The 25,125-nt window shown below is 37.2% G+C and overlaps 2 protein-coding genes across 2 annotated transcripts; both read left to right on the top strand.

The window, feature by feature from the left end:
- The first annotated feature begins 4,181 nt into the window (after nt 1-4,181).
- OR6P1 (olfactory receptor family 6 subfamily P member 1) lies at nt 4,182-5,135 on the top strand. The gene has a single exon (XM_012748705.1). The coding sequence runs from the start codon at nt 4,182-4,184 to the stop codon at nt 5,133-5,135; it is 954 nt and encodes a 317-aa protein (XP_012604159.1).
- An 8,041-nt stretch (nt 5,136-13,176) lies between these two features.
- On the top strand, nt 13,177-16,411 carry OR6Y1 (olfactory receptor family 6 subfamily Y member 1). The gene is made up of 2 exons (XM_012748684.2): nt 13,177-13,203; nt 15,428-16,411. The coding sequence occupies exons 1-2, from the start codon at nt 13,177-13,179 to the stop codon at nt 16,409-16,411; spliced, it is 1,011 nt and encodes a 336-aa protein (XP_012604138.1).
- The last annotated feature ends 8,714 nt before the right edge of the window (nt 16,412-25,125 follow it).

Genomic DNA, 25,125 nt, shown 5'->3' with positions numbered 1-25,125 from the left:
AGTCCTGAGAAGACCTCTGGGTAAAGAGATGCTCTTGGCTCTGAGAAGAAACAAGATGGGAGAAAATCCTCAAGATTCTCCCCATTAATTATCCTTTGAAACTTACATTGCCAAATGAGAGATGCCATTGTGTGAATGCTAAAATTTCAGGCTGGTTTGTTGGTCCTGATGGTGAAATGCTGCCCTGATATAAAAGCTATGCTAAGCTAATAAAGGAGGCAGGTGGTTCCCAGACTGATGAGGGAGAAAAGGCACAGCCCAGAAATTAGAGCAAATAGGAAAAAAAACAAAACAAAACAAAAAAAAAACAAGACTTAAGTGCACACAGAGCACTGATACTCAGGGATATAGGAGGGAGCTGAGTACCGTGATTCAGAAGTAGTATATGCAGCAGGGCCTCTTCAAAAAGGGGAGGCAAACTTGGAGCAGGATGTATCAAAAGGGGAGAAACAATATCTGGCAGGTATTAAGGTCCAAAGTTGCCTCAGCTGGAGAAAATAATCCCTGGCAATAGTAGGCCAGTCTGAATAGCAAGCAGGATTCTGGTTTCAACAACTGAACTGGAAACCCATGAAGAAGATGATGTACAGTGTTACTGAGGAGTGGGCAGGAGTTAGGAACCTCTAGGAGATAGGAACCTCTCCAGGTAAGGCCCTCAATTTACAGGCTTGCCTTTGAAGCAGCAGACGATTTAAGCCAAGGGGTGCTGCAGATCAAGACTGTCTTTAAAGAGACTTGGGAACAGTGTGTTTCCAAGGCTGCCTCCCACCCTCCACCTCATTTTCCAACAACCCTTCCCCTGTCCCTCAGGACTGACCCTGGCCAATTTCAGCCAAATTTCATGCAGTGCTATAACTAGGAAAGACCCTAGCTGTATTTCCTAAATACAAATAGCTTATATTTAGTTTATCTATATTTCAAAATATGTGTCTGAATGAAGTAAATTATTCAAGACTATACAAATCAAGACTGAAACTCATGCCATTAATATGTATTGGGTGTCTACTATGGTCTAGCTACCACTCTGTTTACTGAGAATAGAGGGTTTGCTAAGACAAGTTTCTTTTCAGACTTTCTTTCATTGCTGAGTCTGAACTCAGCATCTGAATTCCCTTACCGTGGCTCTTGGGAGTTTCCAGCCTTCATTTTGGAGTTTTCCCCATCCTCTGTTATTACCTACCCCCAAGGCATGTTGGGCTCCCTTCCTACCCTGTTTCTAACCCTACTAGCCCACCTCCTCTCCAAACTCTCACTCAGAAAAGTATCTGACACATTGTCACTGTTTCCAAACTGGAGATAATGGGTATTTGAGGGTACAAAAAAATGTACCAAGGTCCTGGAAGCAATAGTTGCAAAGACCAGATTCCCTGATTTCAACTCCCTTAAAAGCTCTTCTTAAAGTTTATCTCCTTGAGAAAGTGTATCTTTTCCTTTCTCACTTCTCTTTTCAAAAACATTCCTCCCTCTTCACAAGGAAAGGCATAACTGAATCTTGCTGCATGGAAGATCCTCCCGGAGGGTAAGTTCGTGCCAACGCCAATGTCAGTGCTGAGAAAGTGAATGACTAATAACTGTGTAGCAAATCCTTTAGCACTTCAGTGGTTTCCAATCTGCTTCCTTCAACACAGTTGACATAGGAGCTCATCAAGTTGTCCAGTAATAGTTCAGTAAAAATAATTTTGATGACAGATTACTGTATATTTTTGGCACATAGCTAATAAAAAGTTCAAATGATTTAGTGTTACTACTATAATGAAACAACTGTCGTTCTGGAGCTGTGGCACATCAATGTCACTTACATGTGAACTAGTTGTCTCAGTTTTTATCTCTAAAAGTAACAGTAAGAATGGAATTGATGCTGTAATCTTTCTTATTGTGGTAATTAGTCTTCCTAGATTCACGTGAGCATTGATGAAAAGTGCAATCCACATGATTATAAGATAGTTTTCCAAAAAATTTTTAAAATTTTGTCCAACATATTTTTCAAAAATTTTTATAGATTTATATTGCTTTGGTTAAATGTATGCTACTTATATAATATCTAAAGGAAATCTTTTATAAAACCTTTATAGTCTCAAGAGTACAGAAACTCTGGGACCCGTAAAAACAGATAATATCAAAGATTCAGATTTAGAGAAAATGTAGATTCAGATTTAGAGAAAATGTAGTTCTTCCCATATAGTACACGATTACTTGAAATTTTTCATGTTTAATTTTGAAAACTGTTAATTAAAGACAATTTTAACAGGTTCCATCAGTCATGGAAATTAAAATGCCTTCACTTTTCTAACTTAAAAAAAAAAAAAGAGTACAGAAAACAAAAACCGCATAGATAGATATAGAGGAAATCCATAAAAAACTTGCAATGATAAAAATATATTATAATAGCATGCATTTTGAGTTTGGTAAGATAAATGATGTAAAATTTTCATTTCTTTAAAGACACACATTTACGTAATTTTTAAACAAGTATTAGTGGATATCATTATCATAGCACTGATTTTTAAATTCTATTGAATATATTAAGAAATAACATAACAGTTTCATTTAAAAGGTCAGTACTCCATGCACACCAACTGGGGGATGGACACCCTTGAAGCCCTGACTCTAGGGGGGCGGGAGGGCAAGGGCAATATATATAACATTTGTACCCCCATAATATGCTGAAAAAAAAAACTTAAAAAAAGGTCAGTACTTACACTGCAGTGAAAATTAGAACCCCTGAAACTATTTAAATTTTTGATTAAAAATAGATGTCAAGTTAAAGGTATGCAAGCTGGTATATTGTCTTTTAAGTTTTTATTTTTTTAAATGTTAAAGGAAGTACATAACCCCCACTACAAATGAAAATGCTCCATAGCATCTGACATGTGACCTAATCTCAAGACAGACTGGTGATTTCCCAGGAGGGCTTCTGGAGATGCCAGTCCCGGGCAATACTGATATGAGAATGGACAGACAGACTGGTTGGGAAAGTGACTGCACTTTCCATTCTGCCGCCTTGCCAGCTGCATCAGTCTCCCGTGGCTGCTGTAACAAATTACCACAAATTTGGTGGCTTGAAACAGTGGAGATTTTTTTCTCTTGCAGTTCTGGGGAGTCAGAAGTCCGAAATCAGTGTCTCTTGACAGAATTCAAGGTGCTGGCAGCTCTCTCTGGAGGATCTCGGGGAGAATTCCTTCCTTGCTTCTTTTGACTTATGGTGGCTGCCAGCATTCTTTATCTTGTGACCACATCTCTCCAGTCTTCAAGGCTAACAACTCCACATCTCTCTCTGCTACATTTTCACACTGCCTTCTCCTCTGATTCTGTCGTATTTGGACCCTTGTGATTGCATTTAAGGCCCACCTGGATAATCCACGAAAATCCTTCCCATCTCAAAATCCTAAATTTAATCACATCTGCAACATCTTTGCCATATGCTGTAACATTCACAGGTTTCAGGGATTAGTGCATGCACAATTTTTGTGGGCCATATCTCAACCTACCATATCAGCCCTGCAAATGAGACAGCCTAACTCTAGCACAAAGAATATACTCAAAAATACTTGTAAAGGGAATGGAAAAATCACTATTTCTAGGGCAGTGGTTCCTTATTTCCCCCATCCTGAACTGTGTCTCCAGTTGGAAGTGAACACTTTTCAAATCAAACTTCTCTGCCTGCCATGCTGCTTTGCACTATAGCTCAAGCAATCTTTTGAGCTACTATAATGCTTCCTCTTAGTCCAGTTTCCCTTGAGAGATAAGTCGTTAGACTCCAGCTTGCTGTCACTCCTTCTTTTATTCATTCATTCAAAAAACACTGGGTCAAGGTGATATGGAGCTTAGGAGTTTATAGGGAAGTGAGGCATGAGCATGTGCTGGATAAGAAAATAAGAGTCTAATACTAAGGTGGTTCTGAAATCACTCAGTAAGTTTATCAAATACTCACTGTAGTTAAGGTTGCTAAGTTCCTGAATACAATGCTCAATCAAGTCTGAGAAGTTTGCTTTTGAAGTGGGAGATGAAACATCACAGTGAAGGGAAAAAGTGATGTCATAATACTTAAGAATATATGGCCATGCGTCTTCAGAGGTTATAATCTGTGAAAGGATGTTAGTGGTTTGGTCCACTCGTCTTTCAACCTCTTGTTCTTCCTGTGATTTTTTTTTCTTTTTTAGGCACCTAAGTGGACAGAGACTATGAGCAATTTGAGTGGAGGCCACATGGAGGAGTTCGTCTTGGTGGGCTTCCCTACCTCTCCACTCTGCCAGCTGCTCCTCTTTGTTTTCTTTCTCGCGATTTACCTGCTGACGTTGTTGGAGAATGCACTCATCATCCTTACGATCCGGCTCACTCCAAGCCTTCATCGCCCCATGTACTTTTTCCTTGGCCATCTCTCCTTCCTGGAGCTATGGTACATTAATGTCACCCTTCCCCGGCTCTTGGGAGCCTTTCTTACCCAGGACGGTAGAGTCTCCTATGTAGGATGCATGACCCAGCTCTACTTCTTCATTGCCTTAGCCTGCACCGAATGTGTGCTGTTGGCAGTTATGGCCTATGACCGCTACCTGGCCATCTGTGAGCCCCTCCGTTACCCAAGTCTCATGCCTCCCAGTCTGGCCACTCGCCTGGCTGCTGCCTGTTGGGGCAGTGGCTTCTTCAGCTCCATGATGAAGCTTCTTTTCATTTCCCGGCTGTCCTACTGTGGACCCAACATCATCAACCACTTTTTCTGTGATATCTCCCCACTACTCAACCTCACCTGCTCTGACAAGGAGCAGGCAGAGCTAGTAGACTTCCTCTTGGCCTTGGTGATGATTCTACTCCCTCTGCTGGGTGTGGTTTCATCATACGCCGCCATCCTTGCAGCCATTCTAAAGATCCCCACTGCCCAGGGACGCCGCAAAGCCTTCTCCACTTGTGCTTCTCACCTGGCAGTGGTTGTTATCTACTACTCCTCCACTCTCTTTACCTATGCACGTCCCCGGGCCATGTACACCTTCAACTACAACAAGATCATCTCTGTGCTTTACACTATCATTGTACCATTCCTCAACCCAGCCATCTACTGTCTGAGGAACAAGGAGGTAAAGGATGCCTTCAGGAAGACAGTGCTGGGCAGGTGCCACTATCGCAGGGATGTTCCAGACTGATGTGCAACAGATCCTGGCAGGGAGTGTTGTGTTTACTGTCCTGTTTCTCTAATTTGATAACAGGTGTGGCCTTTCATAGTTTGTGAGCTTGAGTTTTTTGGTGGGCCTTCTGGCTTACAATACAGCTCACAATAAACATTCAATAAATAGCAAGTCCCCTCATCATTGTCATTTTTTCATTATCAGTATCATTATATGCTTTCTAATAGATGTGCCTATTCTATTAACCATGCATCAAACTCACTCTTATTTTTTGTAGGCTTAAGATTTTTCTTAATTTTAATGATATGCAAAAAGTTTTCTATGAATAAAGAATTGATTTGTTTGAAAATTTTGAGCAAAAACATAGAAAAGAAATTATGGAACTCTGGAGCTATCAGTCATAAAAGTGACTGAATCTAAGATTAGACATAGCAGCAATGCGCTGCATCATCCACGGAAAATCTTTTTGTTCTTTCATTAAGTGAATAAATATGGATATATACCAAAGATTCGGCTCTATTCATTTCTGGTCTCTTGAGCAAACTCACTCTTATTAAAACTGAGGTTGGATTTCTCTGAGACATATGAGGAAAGCAAAGCTCTAAGTATCTTTGTAACTATGTGGAGAAGGCGACAAGTAGATTAGAAACTTAGCATTCCCAATTATATAACCTAAAATTGTGCCAAGACATCACTGAATGAGTCAGTGCGGCTCTGCTCTTCCTTTTAAAAGTGATCAAAACATATAATAAATCCGTGATAGAATATCAAACATAGAACATTTTTCTCCTCTTAGCCATTTTGGCCATCATTTTCACACATGAGACTCATTTTCTAGATATTTGCCTACAGACTAAAAAGGAAGAAACAGAAAATGTCAACTGATAGAAATGCTACCTGCATGACTCTGGTCATGTCACATTTTTTTCCTATTGGCAGATCACAGAGCTCTTAATGTATTCTTCTTCCAGTGTGAGAGATTCCCATAGTGCATTGATTAGTGTTTATAGTTTACTAGCTACTTCTTTCAGAAATTTCTCCAAATATTCTATTTAACTCCACCAGTGGTGCATTTTAAATAAAATGTGATTTGCAAATGGTTCTGACTTGCAACTCAGTGTCAGTTAAGAAAAAAAGAAATGGGCATTTTTAGCTGCCTAGCCAATAATGACCTCGTTTTTCTTTGCTAGCATAACCTAATTTATTTTGAGGCTGAAAAGATGCTGAACCTGGGCAATAAATCTACATTGCTGTCATATATTTGATATCTCAGCTTCTCTTGGAGCTAAGAATGGCTACGTGTCTCATTTTTTTTCCCAATGAAATATCAATTGAATTCTGCTGGGGAAGCTGTCTTTTTAAGAGAAAGATGTGCTGGCACGGGTGCAGGCATGCTCCTTTCCCTTTTCTGAACTTGGATTTGAGGCCCGGAGCTCCAGCAGCTATCAAGGAGGTAATTAAAATGGGGGGAAGTCAACACACTGAGGGTTGAGGTACAGAAATGTATGGAAATCATGGGTTTAATACTATGGTGGAAAAATTGAACCAGCAACCTCACCTACCTACACCCATGATTTTTACTAAATGATAAAAATTAACCCCCACTTGTGGAACTATAAGTTTTGTTTTCTAGTATTTGTACCTATTTGTATCTATATTTTCTAGTATTTGTACCCTAATATGCTTGATGTAATATATTAGGCCTAATTTGTTATTTGCATTATTTTAGAATTTTTGAATTGATTTTTAGTTTTAGGTTTTTAATGTTTTGTTTTTTTTCCCAAATGAAATATGTTTTTCTAAGTTTTCAGAGAAAAATCATGACCCTGCTCAAATCTCGTGTGTTGCCATTCTGTCAGGTTGTAATGGTTTTTGTCTCCTTAAAGTTGTAAATCACAAAGCTAGCCAAAGAGGGCAGATTACTTCTTTCCAGACACTATGACTGTAGTTCCAGTAGCTACTATTAAGTCCATTGTATTTATTTTACTTTACTGTACTTTGTTTTGGTTTTATTTTATTTTATTTTATTTCTGTTGTTTCAGGGACTTTTTCAGGTTCTGAATATGTACTCAGTGCAGCCAGCCTGTCACCAGATGGAGATGATAGAGAGCAGTAGAGTAGCATGCATTTGGTTAATTACATGTTTTAAATGAAATTAATCTTTAAAATAGCAGCACTATTCATTCAGTTGACTAAGAATACACTTGCACTTAAAACGAAAACATAAGAATGCACTTGCACTTAAAATGAAAACATAAATTATGTGATTTTTATTCATAAGGTACTTTATAGATGGCACAAGGCATGGTTATCTGCCCCAAAATTTTTGTGACTTAAGAATAGTTCCTGACACTCAGAAGATATTCAGTAAATATTTATTGAATGAATGGTCAGGTTTGCACAGAATGATAGTGCAGAATATCACCAGAGAACCAGTGAAGAGCCAGGAGACTACCTGGATGTGAATGGAGTGTTATCCCAATTTTCTGTGGAAGAAGTTTTCTTCTGAAATTTTTTATCAAATTTTTTTTATCAAATTAGAAAATAATACAGACTAAATAATTATTACTCCTAGAAATATGAACTAGGCTCTTTGTAATCTTAGGATTTTGCTACACTTCTTTAAGAGAATTCTGTTATTTTAATAATGAGCTCATCTTTCCCAACTCCAGAAAAATGCAGGCTCCTACCTTAGCCAACACCCTTCATCGTAGTGTGTATCAAATCCCAACGGATGCTGCTCACTCTCTGCTGTGGTCCTGGGTCTGTGGTTCTGAGGCTAATCATACCTGAGTGTACAATATCCTAGGTCCTAAAGCAAAATATATACCCAAAGAGATAATTGTCCAATTTCCATGCCACTATATTTTCCATAGTCTTACTACCTTCTACCTTCTCTGAATACCTTTGTGTGCTTCTGCATGTGTACTATTTGTAGATTATAAGAGTACACATATACATATTCTTATTCTTTTTTGAAAATACAGACATTATCTGAATGCAGTATATTTATTGTTCACATCTACTGAGTTACTGATGCAAGAAGGTCACGTCTGTGTACAGAGTCTATATTTGAAAGCAAGATATCTGAGTATGTTTGGAGTTTGTGTATACATGTGTGCTCATATACCTGGGTCTTCAAATAAGGATAGGTACTTACCATTCTTATTTTCTGAATGACTTGGATTATAGCCCTATCTCTTCCCAGAGGACCTTATTACTTATGAGATCGTACCTAAGAAAAAGAATCTCTCTCTCTCACTCACACACAAACACACACACAGGCATGCACTATCTCATCATCTTCCTCTTCCCCAGTGTCTGTTGTGAAGGAGAGGTAGTGTACTTCCAGTAAGTCTAAGGTCTCTCTTGTGCCTCATGACTCCACTTAGTTTGCTAGCTCTTCCTGTAGTATCCCCCAGGATCCTTTTGAGCCCTGGAAAGGCCAAATATATTCTTGAAGGCTGTGTCTCTTGGGAGATCTTGTGGGTGGAAGGGAGTTGGCTTGTGCTCCTCCAGTAGCTTGGAGGCAGGCAGAAGCACAAATAGCTCCATTCTTTGCCTTCGTCAAGCTCATCAGAGACACAAAACAGACTTGCTCAGCAACTCTCTAGGCTTACCGGACATTGTCCTCCTCTTCTTGGTCTACATGATTTCTTCTCTTTTCTCAGTGTAAGCTGGCCATCCCTGACAAAGCTAGGTAGGAAAAGAATTACATTACCAAGAAAATGGTGAGTTACAAAAATTTCCAAAAGAGGAATTTGGCCAGTTTTTAATTACTTATTATTATGAAAGAAAGCTATAAATAAATGCAAATCAATATTATTTAAATTACTGATTCCTCAAAAATTTTGTTATATTGACTTACAAATCACTTATCTTCTTTGAGTCTGCAATGAGTAGTGCTACAACAGGTTGAGGATGAGGAGGGAACTCAGTGTATATACACATTACTTTCAGCTCAACAAAGATTTTTGAGCCATATGAAAAATGGCAGGGATTGACAGGTATTGTGTTGTATAGATTCTCATGTTATTTTAAGATTCTACTCTGAGAACCCACTCTAGATGAAATATCCTGGAGTCTCTGAAATTTCCCAGTGGTCTCTTTTCCTGAAGATGCTTCAAGTTAATACATTAGTTCAGCTCTCTTCTTTACAAAGTGGAGACTCCAGGTCTGTTCTGACTTATGAGACCGAAAGAGAGAAAGTAGCATAGAAGATGGAATTAGTGTATGAGAGTACATAAATATGTGCATGTGAAGAGTGGTGTGTGGAACACAGGTATATGAGTATGTGTGCATATTTTTATATTAAATAAGAGAAGGGTGTGGCAAATGGGATAGTGGTTACAGGAGTTTTGATTACTTATAACATTTTTCCTCCTACTTGTTGCTTGGATTTTTTCATTGACATATAATAATTGTACATATTTATGGGGAACATAGTGATGTTTCAATACATATAATGCATAGTGACCAGATCAGGATAATTAACATAACCATGATTTATCATTTATTTTATGCTAATTTATCTGTGGTGCACATTTATCTTGCACATTTATCATGTCTCTGTATTGGGAACATTTGATAACCTCCTTCTAATTATTTGAAGCTATATAATACATTATTGTTAACTATAGTCATCCTGCAGTGCTATAAAACACTAGAATTTCACTTCTATTCATAGTATCATAGAGCAAGAAAATAAGACTCCCTTTCTGCTGTGCTGATTATCCAAAATATGAATCAGATCATGTAGTCACATTTATCCTCAACTTGAAATCCTATGATAAACTGAAAGAATTAATCATGCTCAAAATGAGACCCATTGAACTTAAGCCACTTTCTCTAAACTACCTAGCTGGAAAAAAATTATTTCAAAATACAGGCCCAGATTTTGGAAAATTACAAAGAGTGTAGAGGGCAGGGATATGAAGTATATGTTTTCCCCCTAAAGTCTTCAAAGCCAACTGATAATAGAAACTGAGAGGTGCAGAGGCGCTTGCTACATGGCAGTGAGGTATTTTGTCCTGCTATAAACTTCGGAGCTGCGATATATATAACCCTGAGGCTAGTTGTTGTTCCTAAGAGGTCCTGGGAAAAGAAATATGGACTAGAATTATATCCCTTTAGAAGTGATTTGAAGAAGTAAGCATGTGTTTATCCGCTTTAGAAAATGCCTTGCCACTGAGGGTCCAAGACAGATATGTCCACCTCTGGGCAAACAATGCCTTTTTTTTACCTCCTTACAGTAGTCAGTAGAAGACTAGATTGAGCACAAGAGATTATTCTGTTACATCTCTTACTACGTGCATTTCATTTTGGAGACTTCTGGAACCCTTAGTTTGGTCAAACCAACCTCTACAGAGCTTGTCTGGAAATTTTTAAAATGCCTCCATTCCCAGCAGCACTTTGACCACATGAGTTTTCTGTCCTGCACCTCATTTTCCCACAAGCAACAGAGCAGATCCTTTCCCAACCCCATCATGATCCTGTGCTCATTGTCCACTGTCTATGGGGAAGACTAATCCTCCCTACCTGGGAAATCAGAGAAGTAGCCTCTTGCTCCTTTCTGGTGGAAGGGCTCAAGGGCATAAACCTCCTCCTACTCCCTGATTTCAGATGGAAATCTATCCTTAAATACAAGTTATATTTTCCACAGCATGAGTTATCACTCCCATTTAAATATACCAGTTACACTGGGATCATCCATGTGGGATGATCACAGACTTTAGAGACTAACAACCTGGATATATATACAAATAGACATTGAGTGGTTTAGTATAAAGAAGGAAAGACACGATGAGGCAAGGGTAATAGGGAGAGACTAGAGATTGAATAGTTAGGATAACTGTGAGCTGTCCTTAGAGAAAGTGATCAGACTTACTTTCAGAAACAGACTCAGGAACCCTGAATGTGTGTGCCTTGGGTTCCAGAAGAGAAAGCTTTGCATCTCCCAGTCAGAGGTTTCCTTGTTTAAAAAATATGACTGTATTTGAATTTATTCAGTTTTCTGTTTCTGGAGAGAACTAGGCAAACATTAGGTAAATATTTGAGTTTGTGCATTGGAGATTCACAAATTTGGTAGGAAGCCAAATCTTAGGACCTATCAAGATCTTTGCAGCTTTAAGACCTTTGTTTCTAGAGCTGAATGTTTCCTTTCTACCTCTTTAGCAGTGTGTGTGTGTGTGCATGCACATATAAAATTAACAAAGTGGACTATCAATTGTGACAGCTAATGAAATATACCTGTTATTGAGAAAAATCATGATCATGAGATTCACCCTAACTTTTATGATTCTATTCAAATAAAACTTAAATTTAAGATGATTTGTTCTCCTTGAGCTACATTAATTGGGCCATAAAAGGAATTAAGTTGAAGGAAGTATGTAAGACATTCAGGGATTAAAGCTTGTCAGGGACTAAAATATAATTATTAATTATTCACTACTGTGCCACTATATAGTTGTTTAACTTTGGGAAACTCACTTAAATCATTCTGAGATTCCTTTATCTGAGAAAAATAAGAAGTTTGAATTAAAATACCCCTCAATTTAAATTTCTACTATTCCATGAGCTAAGTCTGCAATGGATAACTGAGAGTTGACTATAAGGAATAGTGGGATACTTCAAAGGGGCTACTAGGAAATATATTTGAGATCTAGAGTGTTGGAATCTTCGCCTGGCTCTTGGCTCTCATCCTGGCCCTTTGAGTCTTCACTTCTTGAATTTTTATAGCTCGTATAGAGTGTTATAAATGCTATTAAAACTGCTTTTGAAGATGCAATTTAATTCTCAGAAGAAAAAATACTCAACTCATACATCATCCTCTACCTACTTATACACAAAGAGCAGTGGGCTATAAGAAGTAATTTGGTATTTAATTTCAACGCTATCATTAAGCAACTAGTTGTGTGACCTTCAGCTAAATATTTAATATCTCTGGGTTAAGTGAGAACTATGACATTCGTCCCAGATAACTTCCTGATTGTGAAGATCAGATGAAATAATTTGAGTTTGCTTTCATATTTTTTAAGTTTTTTCAGATATTCAAAGAAAGGCATCTCTTGGCTATGAAGATGCTGCGGTATAATTAGCATAGCCTCCACAGGATCTAGTTGTTATAAAACTTCCACTGAAGGGAAGGAAAGAGCCGTACCCTCTCCTTCATGAGTCTACCAGATAGGCTACCTAAACAGTCTAGAAGATATTAGGATGTGACTTAGATCATATATACATATATATATATATACATATATATATGTATATATATATATATGTAGACAGAGAGAATTTTTTGAGGATAGAATGTGATCATACTCTACTTTCCATTGTTTTCCTGTTTTACTTGACTACTAGAAAGTTCAAAGCTAAGTTTCATGCTCAAATGATAAACTGTTAAGTCAGATGCTCCTGATACAACATTGCATGCTGGCTTTTCTCTTTATTTCTTTTTACTTTTATTTTATGCTAATTTATCTGTGGTGCTGTGTCTAGTCTTTACATTTCTGCTAGATGTAGAGGAAAAATAAATGAATACATAGTTCCTGTAAAAATATCCCCTCCTTTATTTACTAATTCTTAGTTTTAGAATTAAATGAAGTGTTATTTGCAACTTCAAATCTTCAAACATCTATTTGCACCTATTCCTAAGATGGGGATAATAGAGTGGGGTTCACATTTTATGAATATCAAATGAGATTTTTTTATTTTATTTTATTTTTTGAGACAGAGTCTTACTCTGTTGCCTGGGCTAGAGTGCTATGGGGTCAGCCTACCTCACAGCAACCTCAGACTCCTGGGCTCAAGTAATCCTCTTCTCTCAGCCTCTGGAGTATCTGGGACTACAGGTGCATGTTGCTATGCTTGGCTAATTTTTTCTAGATTTAGTAGAGCCGGGGTCTTGTTCTTGCACAGGGCTCAGGTAGATGTTATTAGCATCTACCCTGAGAATGACAATATCAGTTGCTAAAGTATTGTGATATATTGCATTATCTCGGTGAGTCATTCTTAGAACTATGTGTTTAGGCTACGATTCTTCTTCTAGAGGATACTGGGGATGGTTCCTGGAAGAGAGGATCTTAGGGTATTAGGGTATAATGACTTGACATAGTTTTCCGGAGTATAAAATACATCTAGGAACTAAGCCCAAGGACACAGCTCTGGAGACTGATATTCTGTTATTATGGACCAAGAAAGTGCCTCCCAAAAGTAATACTATCCCTCAGTAGCTAGAAACATATTCATTTCATCAGTCTCCTGGGAAAGAAGGAGATGTGGTGAGAGGAAGCCTCATGGACACTGGCCTAAACTAGTCACAAATAGATTTCGAGTTGGTCTGGGCTCGTGGACTCAGAGATTAAAAGAAAGCAAGATGGAGAAGTAGTTAGGGAGGATCCATAAGCTTCACCTGGTTTGTAAGCCCCACTGTGTCTCTGTTTAGTGAATACTAGGCTGTGACAAGCAAGGCCAGGTTTTGTTGAGAGAGAGAGAAAGTGAGAGAGAAACAGAGAAGTGAGAGAGAGAGAGAGAGAGAGAGAGAGAGAGAGAGAGAGAGAGAGAGAAAGAGAGAACAAGGAATTGTATTCCAACAGAAAACAAAGTTGTTGAATTCACACTATTATAATTATTTGCCTTTTGCAGTTATCTGTGTCTTTTTCCCTCTCTAAACATGGATGATTAGGAGTTAACTAGTCTGCCTTTCTTCAGGAAGAGGGAAATGGATAGGGTGGGCAGTAGTTTTCCAGCTCTTTCACCTGGTGATCACTTCTTTTAAAATAGTTGTTCTGCATATTTATGCCACAAAAGTAAGTCTGTCAATAAATGGAGAACAAGAGCTCTGGAGAAGAACAGAAAAAAGAAACCAAGCAATAGGACACAGAGAAAGGCTGGAAATGGTAAGGTGTTTAGTATCAGTAGATTTGAAATGATTTTCAGGCCAGCCTAGAAAGAGGTTATGGATTTTGCTGAATTAATAGACAGAAAAGCAAAAAGAATAGAAAACAGTCTTATTTTTTTCCGATAATACTATCAAACAGGTTATGGGTTCTTTAATTTGAACACCCTTGGAAAAGTCCTACAGTCCCTTCCACCTTAGTCATTAACACTGACTTTGTACCATTTAATTTCTTGTTGAGTGGCAGGGGGCTGTGTGTGTGGGTAAATAGAGCAACCTAGAAAGGTAACGGCAAATAGCCATTAGATCTTAATTTAAACTCTAAAGCTCAGCCAGGTGCTGTGGTTCATGCCTATAATCCTAGCACTCTGGGAGGCTGAGGCAGGAGAATCTCTTGAGGTCAGGAGTTCGAGACCAGCCTGAGCCCTGAGCAAGAGCAAGACCCTGTCTCTACTAAAAATAGAAAAAATTAGCCAGGAATGGTGACGTGCACCTGTAGTCACAGCTACTTGGGAGGCTGCGGCAAGAGGATCGCTTGAGCCTGGCAGTATGAGGTTGGTGTGAGCTAGGCTTGGCAACAGAGCGAGATTCTGTCTCAAAAAATAAAATAAAATAAAATAAAATAAAAAATAGAAAACTCTAAAACTCATTTGATGTTCACAAAATGTGAACCCCACTCTATTATCCACACCTTAGGAATAAAGTAATTAATAATCTGAAAGCTTATGTCATATATTCACTTAGCTAGAGAGACACAAAAGTGGATTTGAATGTAATATTGTTGAACTAAACATTCTATACAATGGATTGAATTGAAAGAAACATTATCCTTCAAATTATCTATTCAATTTTGTTCTCTGAGAAGCTAGTGAATAATTGTATCAAGCCTGACTTTGCTATTAATTGGGGCATGTGCTCAACTCTTGCTTTATTCAACATTTACAACCTTGCCAAATGGATAAAAACAGATTCTCTCCATTTTACAGATAAGTGAGGTCATGCAACCCCTCTAGAGTCACACAAATTACACCTAGAGAATGGGCAATTGGGTCTTCTTCCTTCTTTCCATATGCAGTAGAAGGGGATATTTTGCCTGTAGTGAAAGGGTGGTATGGAGGTCATTTTCCTGTGCCTAGCAGTGATATATTGGCAAAGCACAGAACTGGGCATTAGGAAGTTCTCATTTCACATCTGTGAGACCTTAATTACTCATTTTGAGCTAATTTGAAAATATAAAATATAAGCTCCCTAAAGTTCATTTTTGCTCAAAAGCTTTGGTTCTCATCATACTTCAAGAGGAAATAGAGATACAGAGTCAGAGAGCTGCTCTTGTGATGAATTTGCTGGTGGTGGGTTCTATTGACATAAATCATCATAGACTAGTGCTTAGAAGAAACTGACTTTGTGTCCACAGCCAGTCCTGATCACCAAGGTTCTGGAAGTAGATAATCGCACAGTGACAACACATTTCATTCTTCTGGGATTTCCAACACAACCAGCCTTACAGCTTCTCCTCTTCTGTGTTTTCCTGGCAACGTACCTGCTGACACTGCTAGAGAATCTTCTAATCATCCTCGCCATCCGCAGTGATGGGCAGCTGCACAAGCCCATGTACTTCTTTCTGAGCCACCTCTCTTTCCTAGAGATGTGGTATGTCACAGTCATCAGCCCCAAGATGCTGGTAGACTTCCTCAGCTACGACAAGAGCATTTCCTTCAATGGCTGCATGACTCAACTTTACTTCTTTGTGACCTTCGTCTGCACTGAGTACATCCTCCTTGCTGTCATGGCTTTCGACCGCTATGTGGCCATTTGTAACCCACTACGCTATCCGGTCATCATGACTAACCAGCTCTGTGGTATACTAGCTGGGGGATGCTGGTTCTGTGGACTCATGACTGCCATGATCAAGATGGTTTTCATAGCCCGCCTGCACTACTGTGGCACACCTCAGATCAATCACTACTTTTGTGATATCTCTCCACTCCTCAATGTCTCCTGCGAGGACTCCTCGCAGGCTGAGCTGGTGGACTTCTTCTTAGCCCTCATGGTCATCGCTGTTCCCCTTTGTGTCGTGGTGGCATCTTATGCCACCATCCTCGCCACCATCCTCAAGATCCCTTCTGCTCAGGGCCGCCAAAAGGCATTCTCCACCTGTGCCTCCCACCTGACAGTTGTAATTCTCTTCTATTCCACAACCCTTTTCACCTATGCCCGTCCCAAGCTCATGTATGCCTACAATTCCAACAAAGTGGTATCTGTTCTCTACACTGTCATCGTTCCACTCCTCAACCCCATCATTTACTGTCTGAGGAACCGTGAAGTAAAGGCAGCTCTCAAAAAGACCATACTTTGCAAGAAAAGCAGGCCCCAAGGAGATGAGACATTCAATAATTGAAAAACTTATAGAATCCCTCAGGCTTGCATCGAGAGATGATTACTATACACTTTCTTCCTAATTCTTACCTTTGGTTATGCTCAGCCTCCCATACTTTAACAACGCTCTGTGTGTTTGAGTGATGTGTGTATGTGCATACACAAACATGACTACAGAACAATATTCCCAAGATGTAGCTGCTACCGGCAGGTCAAGAGACAAGTTTTAAACATTTTATGAGTTATATGAATGAGAAAGAAAGGAAGGGAGTGACAGAGGAAAGGAGGAAAGAAGAGAAGGACAATGACGGATACTTTCATCATACAACTTACCAAAATATGTTCCAGACAGGATAAATAGTTTAATATAAATAATAAAACCATCTTTCCTCTCTCATGTTAGGAAAGGACTTATATTAACTTTCTATTTATCCTGTAGAAGCAAAGGACAAAGATAAAAATAAATTAATTCCTTCCAGGTATGGTGGCACATGCTTATAATCCCAGCTACTCAGGAGGCTGAGGCAGGAGGATCCCTTCAGCCCAGGAGCTGGAGTACAGCCTGGGCAACATAGCAAGACCCTATCTTTAAAAAAAATTAATTCCTAATTTATTAAGGATTTTAAAATAACAGAAAAATTTTTTACCAAATAACAAAGTGGAAACTATCACCAACCTACATAATATATAATATCATTAAATAGTAAAAATACTTCTAAAAAATTTTAAAAATTAAATGATTAATGGAAAAATACATTAAGAACATAAAGATAATCTTAAAAATAGGCAACTGTTACAGGCTGAATTGTATCCCCTCAAAAAAAAATAAAAGATATATTGGTATTCTCACCTCCAGTATCTCAGAATATGACCTTATTTGGAAATAAGGCTTTATTTACAGTGGCAATCTACTGAAATGTGGTCAGTAGGGTGGGCCCTGATCCAACATGATTGGTGTCATTAGAAAAGGGAAAAATTTGAACACAGACACACACAGAGGAAAGGTGATGTGCAGATACCCAGGGAAGAAGACAGACGTGTGACTAGAGTGATGCATCTACTAGCCAAGGAATGAGAAGCATTCTTGGCAAACACCAGAAGCTAGAAGAAGCAAGAAAGGAATTCCCCCAACTGCTATCAGAGAGGCCATGGTCCTGCCAACCATGAGTCTTACCTTTGGTTATTTCTAGCCTCCCATACTCTAACACTGGTCTCCTGTGTGTATAATTTCTGACTCCTGACCTCCAGAATACTGAGACAATTTTTTGTTATTTTAAGCCACCCAGGTTTGGGTACTTCACAACAGCCGTGCTAGAAAACTGATATAATAGCCAATATACCTCAGAAATATTTAAAATTGAGTTGAAAAATATTGAGATACACAGACATTTTAGTTGGTTATTTACGTGAGATACTACCCATAGCCATGTAAGGATAACAATGTAAGAACATAAGAATTCATATTATACTGCCTGTGGTTATATAAAATTTCAAACTCTGGAAGTCAATTTAGAAGTGTTCAGTTCCTTTGGCCCTGTAGTTTCAAATCTAGGAGTCTGTATTAGGGAGATAACTTATAAAGGTGTATGGACACAAATATTCAATTCAGCATTTTTAATAAAATATTAAAAGCATGTAAATTTCCCAAATCAGTGGAATGCTTAAGTAAACTGTGGTTATCCATGAGATAAAATGGTATGCAGATATTAAAAGCCATGTTTTTAAGAAAAAATTAAATAATTATATTAAATGAGAAAGCATAAAATAAATTCTGTGGCATAATTTTAATTTTATAAAAAACTAGGATATTATTTTTGGTTAATCTGGCCAATGGCCTATGTATTTTGTTTATCTTTTCAAAGAACCAACATTTTGTTTCATTTATCCTTTGTACTGATTTTTTGGTTTCCATTTCATTTAGCTCTGCTTTGAGCTTTGTTATTTCTTTTCTTCTGCTGGCTTTGGGTTTGGTTTGCTCTTCTTTTTCTAGTACATTGAGATGTGACCTTAGTTTGTTAACCTGTGATATTCCTGTCTTTTGATGTAGGCATTTAAGGCTCTGAACTTTCCCCTTAGGACTGCTATTGCTATATCCCATAGATTTGTGAATGCTTGTGTTCCCTTTGTTTTTTAATTCAAGGAATCTTTTGATTTCCATCTTAATTTCATCATTGACCAGCAGGTTGTCTAATTTCCATGACTTTGTATACATTTGTGTGTTTCACCTGGAATTGATTTCTGGTTTGATCTGATCCAGCAATCCCACTACTGGGTATTTACCCAAAGGAAAGGAAGTTATTTTATCAAAAAGATACTTGCACTCAAATATTTATTACAGCACAATTCACAATCACAAGATGTGGAACCAACCTAAATGCCCATAAATTCGTGAGTGGATAAAGAAAATGTGGTATAAAGATAGTATAAAGATATATATATCTTTATACTTTATATATATATCTTTATATATATATATACTAAAGATATATATATATCTTTATGCTATATAGAGAGATAGTATAAAGATATATATATCTTTATATATAGTATATATATATCTTTATATATATATATCTTTATACTATCTTTATACCACATTTTATCCATCACAAATTCATATACACATACCATGGAGTACTATTCAACCATAAAAAAGGGCGAAATATTGTCTTTTGCAGCAACTTGGAACTACAGACCATTATGCTAAGTGAAGTATCTCAGAAAGAGAACAACAAACACTACATGTACTCACTAATAATTGGGAGCTAAACAATGGGCCCACATGGGAGCAAAGAGATGTAAAGGACATTAGAAAACACAAACTTTTAAATAATAGAATTGGAGGGAATGCTTTCCAACTCATTCTGTGAAACCAGGGTTACCCTGTTATAATAATAAAACCAGAAAAAGAAATCACAAGAAAACATAATTATAAAGTATTTTTTTTCTTTTTGTGCACATAGACACAAAAATCCTCAACAAAATACTGCCAAACCAAATCCATCAACATATAAGAAGGATTATATACCATGACAAAGTTGAATTTAACCCATGAATGCAACAATGCTTCAACATTTAAAATTCAATCAGTATAATACATGATAATAATAGAATAAAGGACAAAAAACACATGATAATCTCAGAAATTGCATTTGGCAATATCTAACACCCTTTAATGATTAAAGCAACACCACCAACAACAACAATCAAGCTAGAACTATAAGGGAATTTATTCAATCTGACAGAGGACATTTATGAAATACCTCCACAGCTAACATCATACTTAACCTAAAAGACAGAGTGTTTTCCCCCTAAGATTAGGAACAAGGATGTCTGCTCTTTGTACTTCCATTTAATCTTGCATCAGAGGTTCTAGACAGAAAAATTAGGCAAGTAAATAAATAAATGGCATCTATATTGGAAAAGAAGCAAAACTGTCTGTATTTGCAAATGGCATAATCTGGTATACACTTAACAGATAAATCTAAGGAATACACACACATACCTGCACACATAGAACATCTAGAACTAATAATGAACAATTTCAGCACTATTGCAGAATATGAGATTAACACATGAAAATCAATTGTATTGCTTTACACTAGAAATGAACAGTTCAAAAATGAAATTAAGAAAAGTCCATTTACAATAGCATCAAAATGAATAAAATACTAAAGAATAAATTTAACAAAGTAAATACAACTTGTACACTAAAAACTATAAAATACTGGTGAAAGATATCAAAGAAGACCTAAATAAATGGAAAGATATTCCATGTTCATTGGAAGTGGAAGACTTAATATTGTAAATATGGTAATAATTCCCAAACCGATATATAAATTCAGTGAACTTCCTACCAAAATCCCAGCTGACTTTTTTTTTTTGCAGAAATTAATAAAGTGCTCCTAAAATTTATATGGGATAGAGAACAACTTAAAAATTTTTGGAAAGAAAGAACAAAGTTGGATGATTCACACTTTCTAGCTTCACAATTTACTATAAAGCTATAGTAATCATGACAACATGGTACTGGCTTTAGGATAGACATATTAATCTATGTCACTTGAATAAAATTAAGAACTCAGAAATGTGATTACATTTACGGTCAATTGATTTTCAACAAATTCAAATCAAAACCACAATAAGAAACCACTGCACACACACTATGATTGTTATGATTTTTTAAAAGACAGATAATAACAAGTGTCAGTGAGGATGTGGAGAAATGGAACCCTCTTATAATCCTGGTGAGAATTTAAAATTATAAGGTTACTTTGGAAAACAGTTTGGCAGTGTCTCAGAAAGTTAGAGTTTACTATGTAACCCCACAAATTTACTCCGACGTATATCCAAGAGAATTGAAAACATATGTATGCCCAAATCTTACACACAAGTGTTTATACCAGCAGTATTCATAATAGCTAAAAAGTGGAAACAAACCAAATGTCCATCAACTGATGTATCAATAAATAAAATATGATATAGCTATAAAATAAATTAGGTACTAAACAAATGCTGCAACATAAATGAACCTTGAAACAATATGCTAACTGAAAAAAGCCAAACACAAGACTGCATATTGCATGATTCCATTTATATGAAATGTTCAGAATTAGCAAATCTCTATATAGATAGAGACAAAAAGTAGATTAGTGATTGCCAAGGGCTGAGCGTAGGGAGAGAGGGCATTGGGAGTGGCTGCTAATCATTAAAGGGTTTCTTTGGAGGGCGATAAAAGTGTTCTGGGGTTAGATAGTCATGATAGTTGAAGAATTTTGCAAACATAGTGAAAACCACTGAAATTGTACACTTCAAAATAATAGACTAGAGAGAGGAAAGATATGCAGAGAGTGACACAAAAACAGAGAGAGAGACAGAGACAGAGAGATAGAGAGACAGAGAGAGAGAGAGGAAGACAAAGAGAGAAAACTTGTAACCCTGGATAATGTCTGTACTCAGAGCCTGAGAACTAACCTTCCCACACCCCCCTAGACCCATTACTTTATCCTGGAATTCAGGGGTCCTCAAACTTTTTAAACAGGGGGCCAGTTCACTGTCCCTCAGACTTTTGGAGGGCCATTGGAGAGTGCGGCACACATTCCACACATGCGCACTGCAGCCCTGGGATGAGTCAGTTGCTAAACTGGACAGGCGTGGCAACAAAAACACCCGGTGGGCCGGATAAATGTCCTCGGCGGGCCACATGTGGCCCAAGGGCTGTAGTTTGAGGACCCCTGAGATGGTGCACATCTCACTCATTATGTACGTATATACCTGTCCCCTCCTCCCCCCTCCCACCTGCCCAATACCCAATAAATGTAATTCCTATGTGTCCACTTAGGTGCTGATCAGTTAAATACCAATTTCCTGGTAAATACATGTGGTGCTTATTTTTCCATTCTTGGGATACTTCACTTAGTAGTATGGGTTCCAGCTCTATACAGGAAAATACAAGAGGTGCTATATCACCATTGTTTCTTAGAGCTGAATAGTACTCCATGGTATACATATACCACATTTTATTAATCCACTCATGTATTGATGGGCACTTGGGTTGTTTCCACAGCTTTGCAATTGTGAATTGTGGTGCTATAAACATTCGAGTGCAGGTGTCTCTATTGTAGATTGTCCTTTGTTCTTTTGGGTAGAAAGTCTTATAAATAGATTTCATTTTCTAAAAACATCTAAATGTTTTTAGTTTTGATGAATTATAATTTATTGAGTTGTTCTTTTAAAGTTTGAGATTAAAAGATTTTTGTTTAAGGTCACAAAAAATTTCTCCAAAGATTTCTTCTGGAAGTTTATACTATCCTTATAAGCTATCTATAAATGGATCTTACTTTTTATCCAATCTAACAACATATGCTTTTAAATTTTTCTCTCCTTTTTACTGCCTTTTTAAATTAATTGACTATTCTTTTAAGGATTTCCACTTACCTCACTAGTGTTTTTTCTTAGGGCAGCTTTCTGTGATAATGGAAATGTCCCATGTCTGTGCTATCCAATATAAGTCACCATGAGAACATATGGCTATTAAGTATTGAAATGTGAATAGTGTGAACAAGGTACTGAAGTTTTACTTTTATCGAAACTTTAATTAACTTAAAATTAGATATACACATGCAGCTAAAGATTACTTCATTTGCTAACATAGCTCTAGATATATATCTACAATGTATAACTGCCATCATTCAAATGATAATATACAATTTTATGTATAATGAAAACATCTTATAACCCATGCTTTGTATTTTTATTGCTGAATATTTTACTACTTATATTCTAACCTATTAATTCATGATTATTATTATTGCTTTAAACTATCAATTATCTTTCAAACAGATTTTTAAAAATAAAGAAAATGAATTTTATATTTATCCTTATGCTTACAATTTCATCTCTCATCATATTTTTGTGTAGATGCAACCTTTCATCTGGTAACATTTTTCTCTTTTTTTTCACATGTTTTACTTCATTTAATCCTCACAGGAATCTTTCTTATTTTATAGTTTTATCCCTTTCACACATTATTAAGCCAAAGCTCAGAGAGGTTAAATAATTTAACCATGATTTTCAAATTTCTTTTTTGCCGGTAACAGATCTCTTTCATGAAATAAAGTCTTACATTATGTGCCAATTTATACATTCTCAGAATTATACTGTATATATTTATGTCATAATTTCAAAGGTATAACATTTACTTGTTATAACGTCATCCATGAGAACACTTATTGAAAGATTAAAAAATTGATATCTGTATTTATGAATGACAGATATTATCTAATATCAGCCTCAACATCCAAATTATGTTTTTATTTTGTGTGGGTTCACAGAGTTGCAAACGGCACAATGTTTTCATTGTCTTCTTTGATATCTCTGGATACTTTTCAGTTGGACAAATTCAGAAGCTGGAGCAAAAATCAGCAGGACATTTTGGTTGAGTCTGAATCATGAACAATAACTAACAACCACATGCCTGCCTTATGAGGATCCAGAAGTCAGAGGAGAAGTACCCCAAGCTGACAGAAACTGGTAAAACAATCTGTGATACAGTCTTATCGTCACATGGCAGCAAATCTCTCACTTAAAGACAGTGGAATACATTGGTTAGGAGCTTATGCCTTGATGTGATGCAGCTCAGCTCCACCATACACCAGCAGATTGACCCTGAGCAAAGTTCTTAACCTCTCCCAGCCTCAGTTTCCTCACTGGTAAAATGAGAATTGTCATGAACGATTACTAAGTTCTTTGCTGTAGATAGGGGTAACCTCCAACAGGTAGGAGTAGGTCTCTCCCACGACATCCTAGACATAGGAAGTATGTTAAAATGACCAAGTTCTGCCCTATATACAAGCACTTATTAAATACTCATTCAATCTTATTTTATGTAAACACAGTGAATTTCCAACTCTCTACTCTTTCAGGCACTTTGAAAGCACCTTGCATGAAAGTTACACATCTAACAGCAGAATTCAGCTAACCTTCCAGTTGGTCAGGTGACACAATCCTCCATTAAACATCTTCCACTCCGAATTAATTAGAATCTTAAGCATAAGTTACCATTTAAAGAATGTAGGTTATTGGGCTAGCTAGATTCTTTTTTATATGTACAAAGTATTCTAACTTTTTTGTTTACTTGTTTAACATACAGTGACTTTAGTATAATTATTTTTTTCTCAAAATATTACAGAGGTACAAATGTTTTGGTTACATGTATTGATTTTGTAATGCTTGAGTCACCCAGATAGTATTCATTGTGCAAGTTAGGTAGGTTTTCACCCAACCTCTCCTCCCCCCGTTCCTGATTGCTTTCCACTGAGTTTTACTTCCCTCTGTGCACATGTGTGCTCATCAGTTAGTTACAATTTAATAATGAATACATGTGATGTTTTTTTCCCCAGTCTTGAGATACCTCACTGAGGAGAATGATCTCTAGTTCCATCCAAATTGTTGTAAAAGGTGTTCATTCATCCTTTTAGTGGTTGACTAGTATTCCATAGTATACAAATACCATATTTTATTAATCCACTCATGAATTGATGGACACTTGGGTTGATTCCACATCTTTGCAATTGTGAATTGTGCTGCAATAAACACTCAAGTGCAGGTGTCTTTTTGATAAAATGACTTATTTTCCTTTGGGTAGATACCCAGTAATGGGATTGCTGGATCAAATGGTAGGTCTACTTTTAGTTCTTTGAGGAATCTCCATATTGTTTTCCATCGAGGTTGTACTAATTTGCAGTCCCACCAAGAATGTATAAGCATTCCTTTTTCTCTGTATCCACACCAGTATCTATTGTTGTTGGATTTTTTAATAAAAGCCATTCTTTTTTTTTAATTTCAACATATTATGGTAGTACAGATTTTAAGGTTTCAATAAATGCCCTTCTCCCCTCCCCCCACAAGTCCAAGTCTCCAGCATGACCATCCCCCAGATGGTGCACATCTCACTCATTATGTATGTATATACCCATCCCACTCCCCCCTCCCACCTGCCCAATACCCTATTACTGTAGTACATATGTGTCCACTTAGGTGCTGCTCAGTTAATACCAGTTTGCTGGTGAGTATATGTGGTGCTTGTTTTTCCATTCTTGGTAATCCAGCAATCCCATTGCTGGGCATCTACCCAAAAGATCCAATGACACTCTACAAAAAAGACACCTGCACTCGAATGTTTATAGCAGCACAATTCATAATTGCAAGGCTGTGGAAACAGCCCAAGTGCCCATC

The sequence above is a fragment of the Microcebus murinus genome, chromosome 2 (genome assembly GCF_040939455.1).
Source record: "Microcebus murinus isolate Inina chromosome 2, M.murinus_Inina_mat1.0, whole genome shotgun sequence".
Taxonomy (NCBI): domain Eukaryota; kingdom Metazoa; phylum Chordata; class Mammalia; order Primates; family Cheirogaleidae; genus Microcebus; species Microcebus murinus.
Note: the sequence above shows the minus strand (reverse complement) of the source record. Positions and strands in the feature narration are given on the sequence as shown.

Excerpts from the sequence above, each read along its gene's own strand:
- OR6P1 (XM_012748705.1), top strand. The coding sequence starts at position 4,182 with ATGAGCAATTTGAGTGGAGGCCACATGGAGGAGTTCGTCTTGGTGGGC.
- OR6Y1 (XM_012748684.2), top strand. The coding sequence starts at position 13,177 with ATGGTTCCTGGAAGAGAGGATCTTAGG. Across the intron at positions 13,204-15,427 it reads CTGGAAGAGAGGATCTTAGG|CCAGTCCTGATCACCAAGGT; the intron begins GTATTAGGGTAT and ends TTGTGTCCACAG.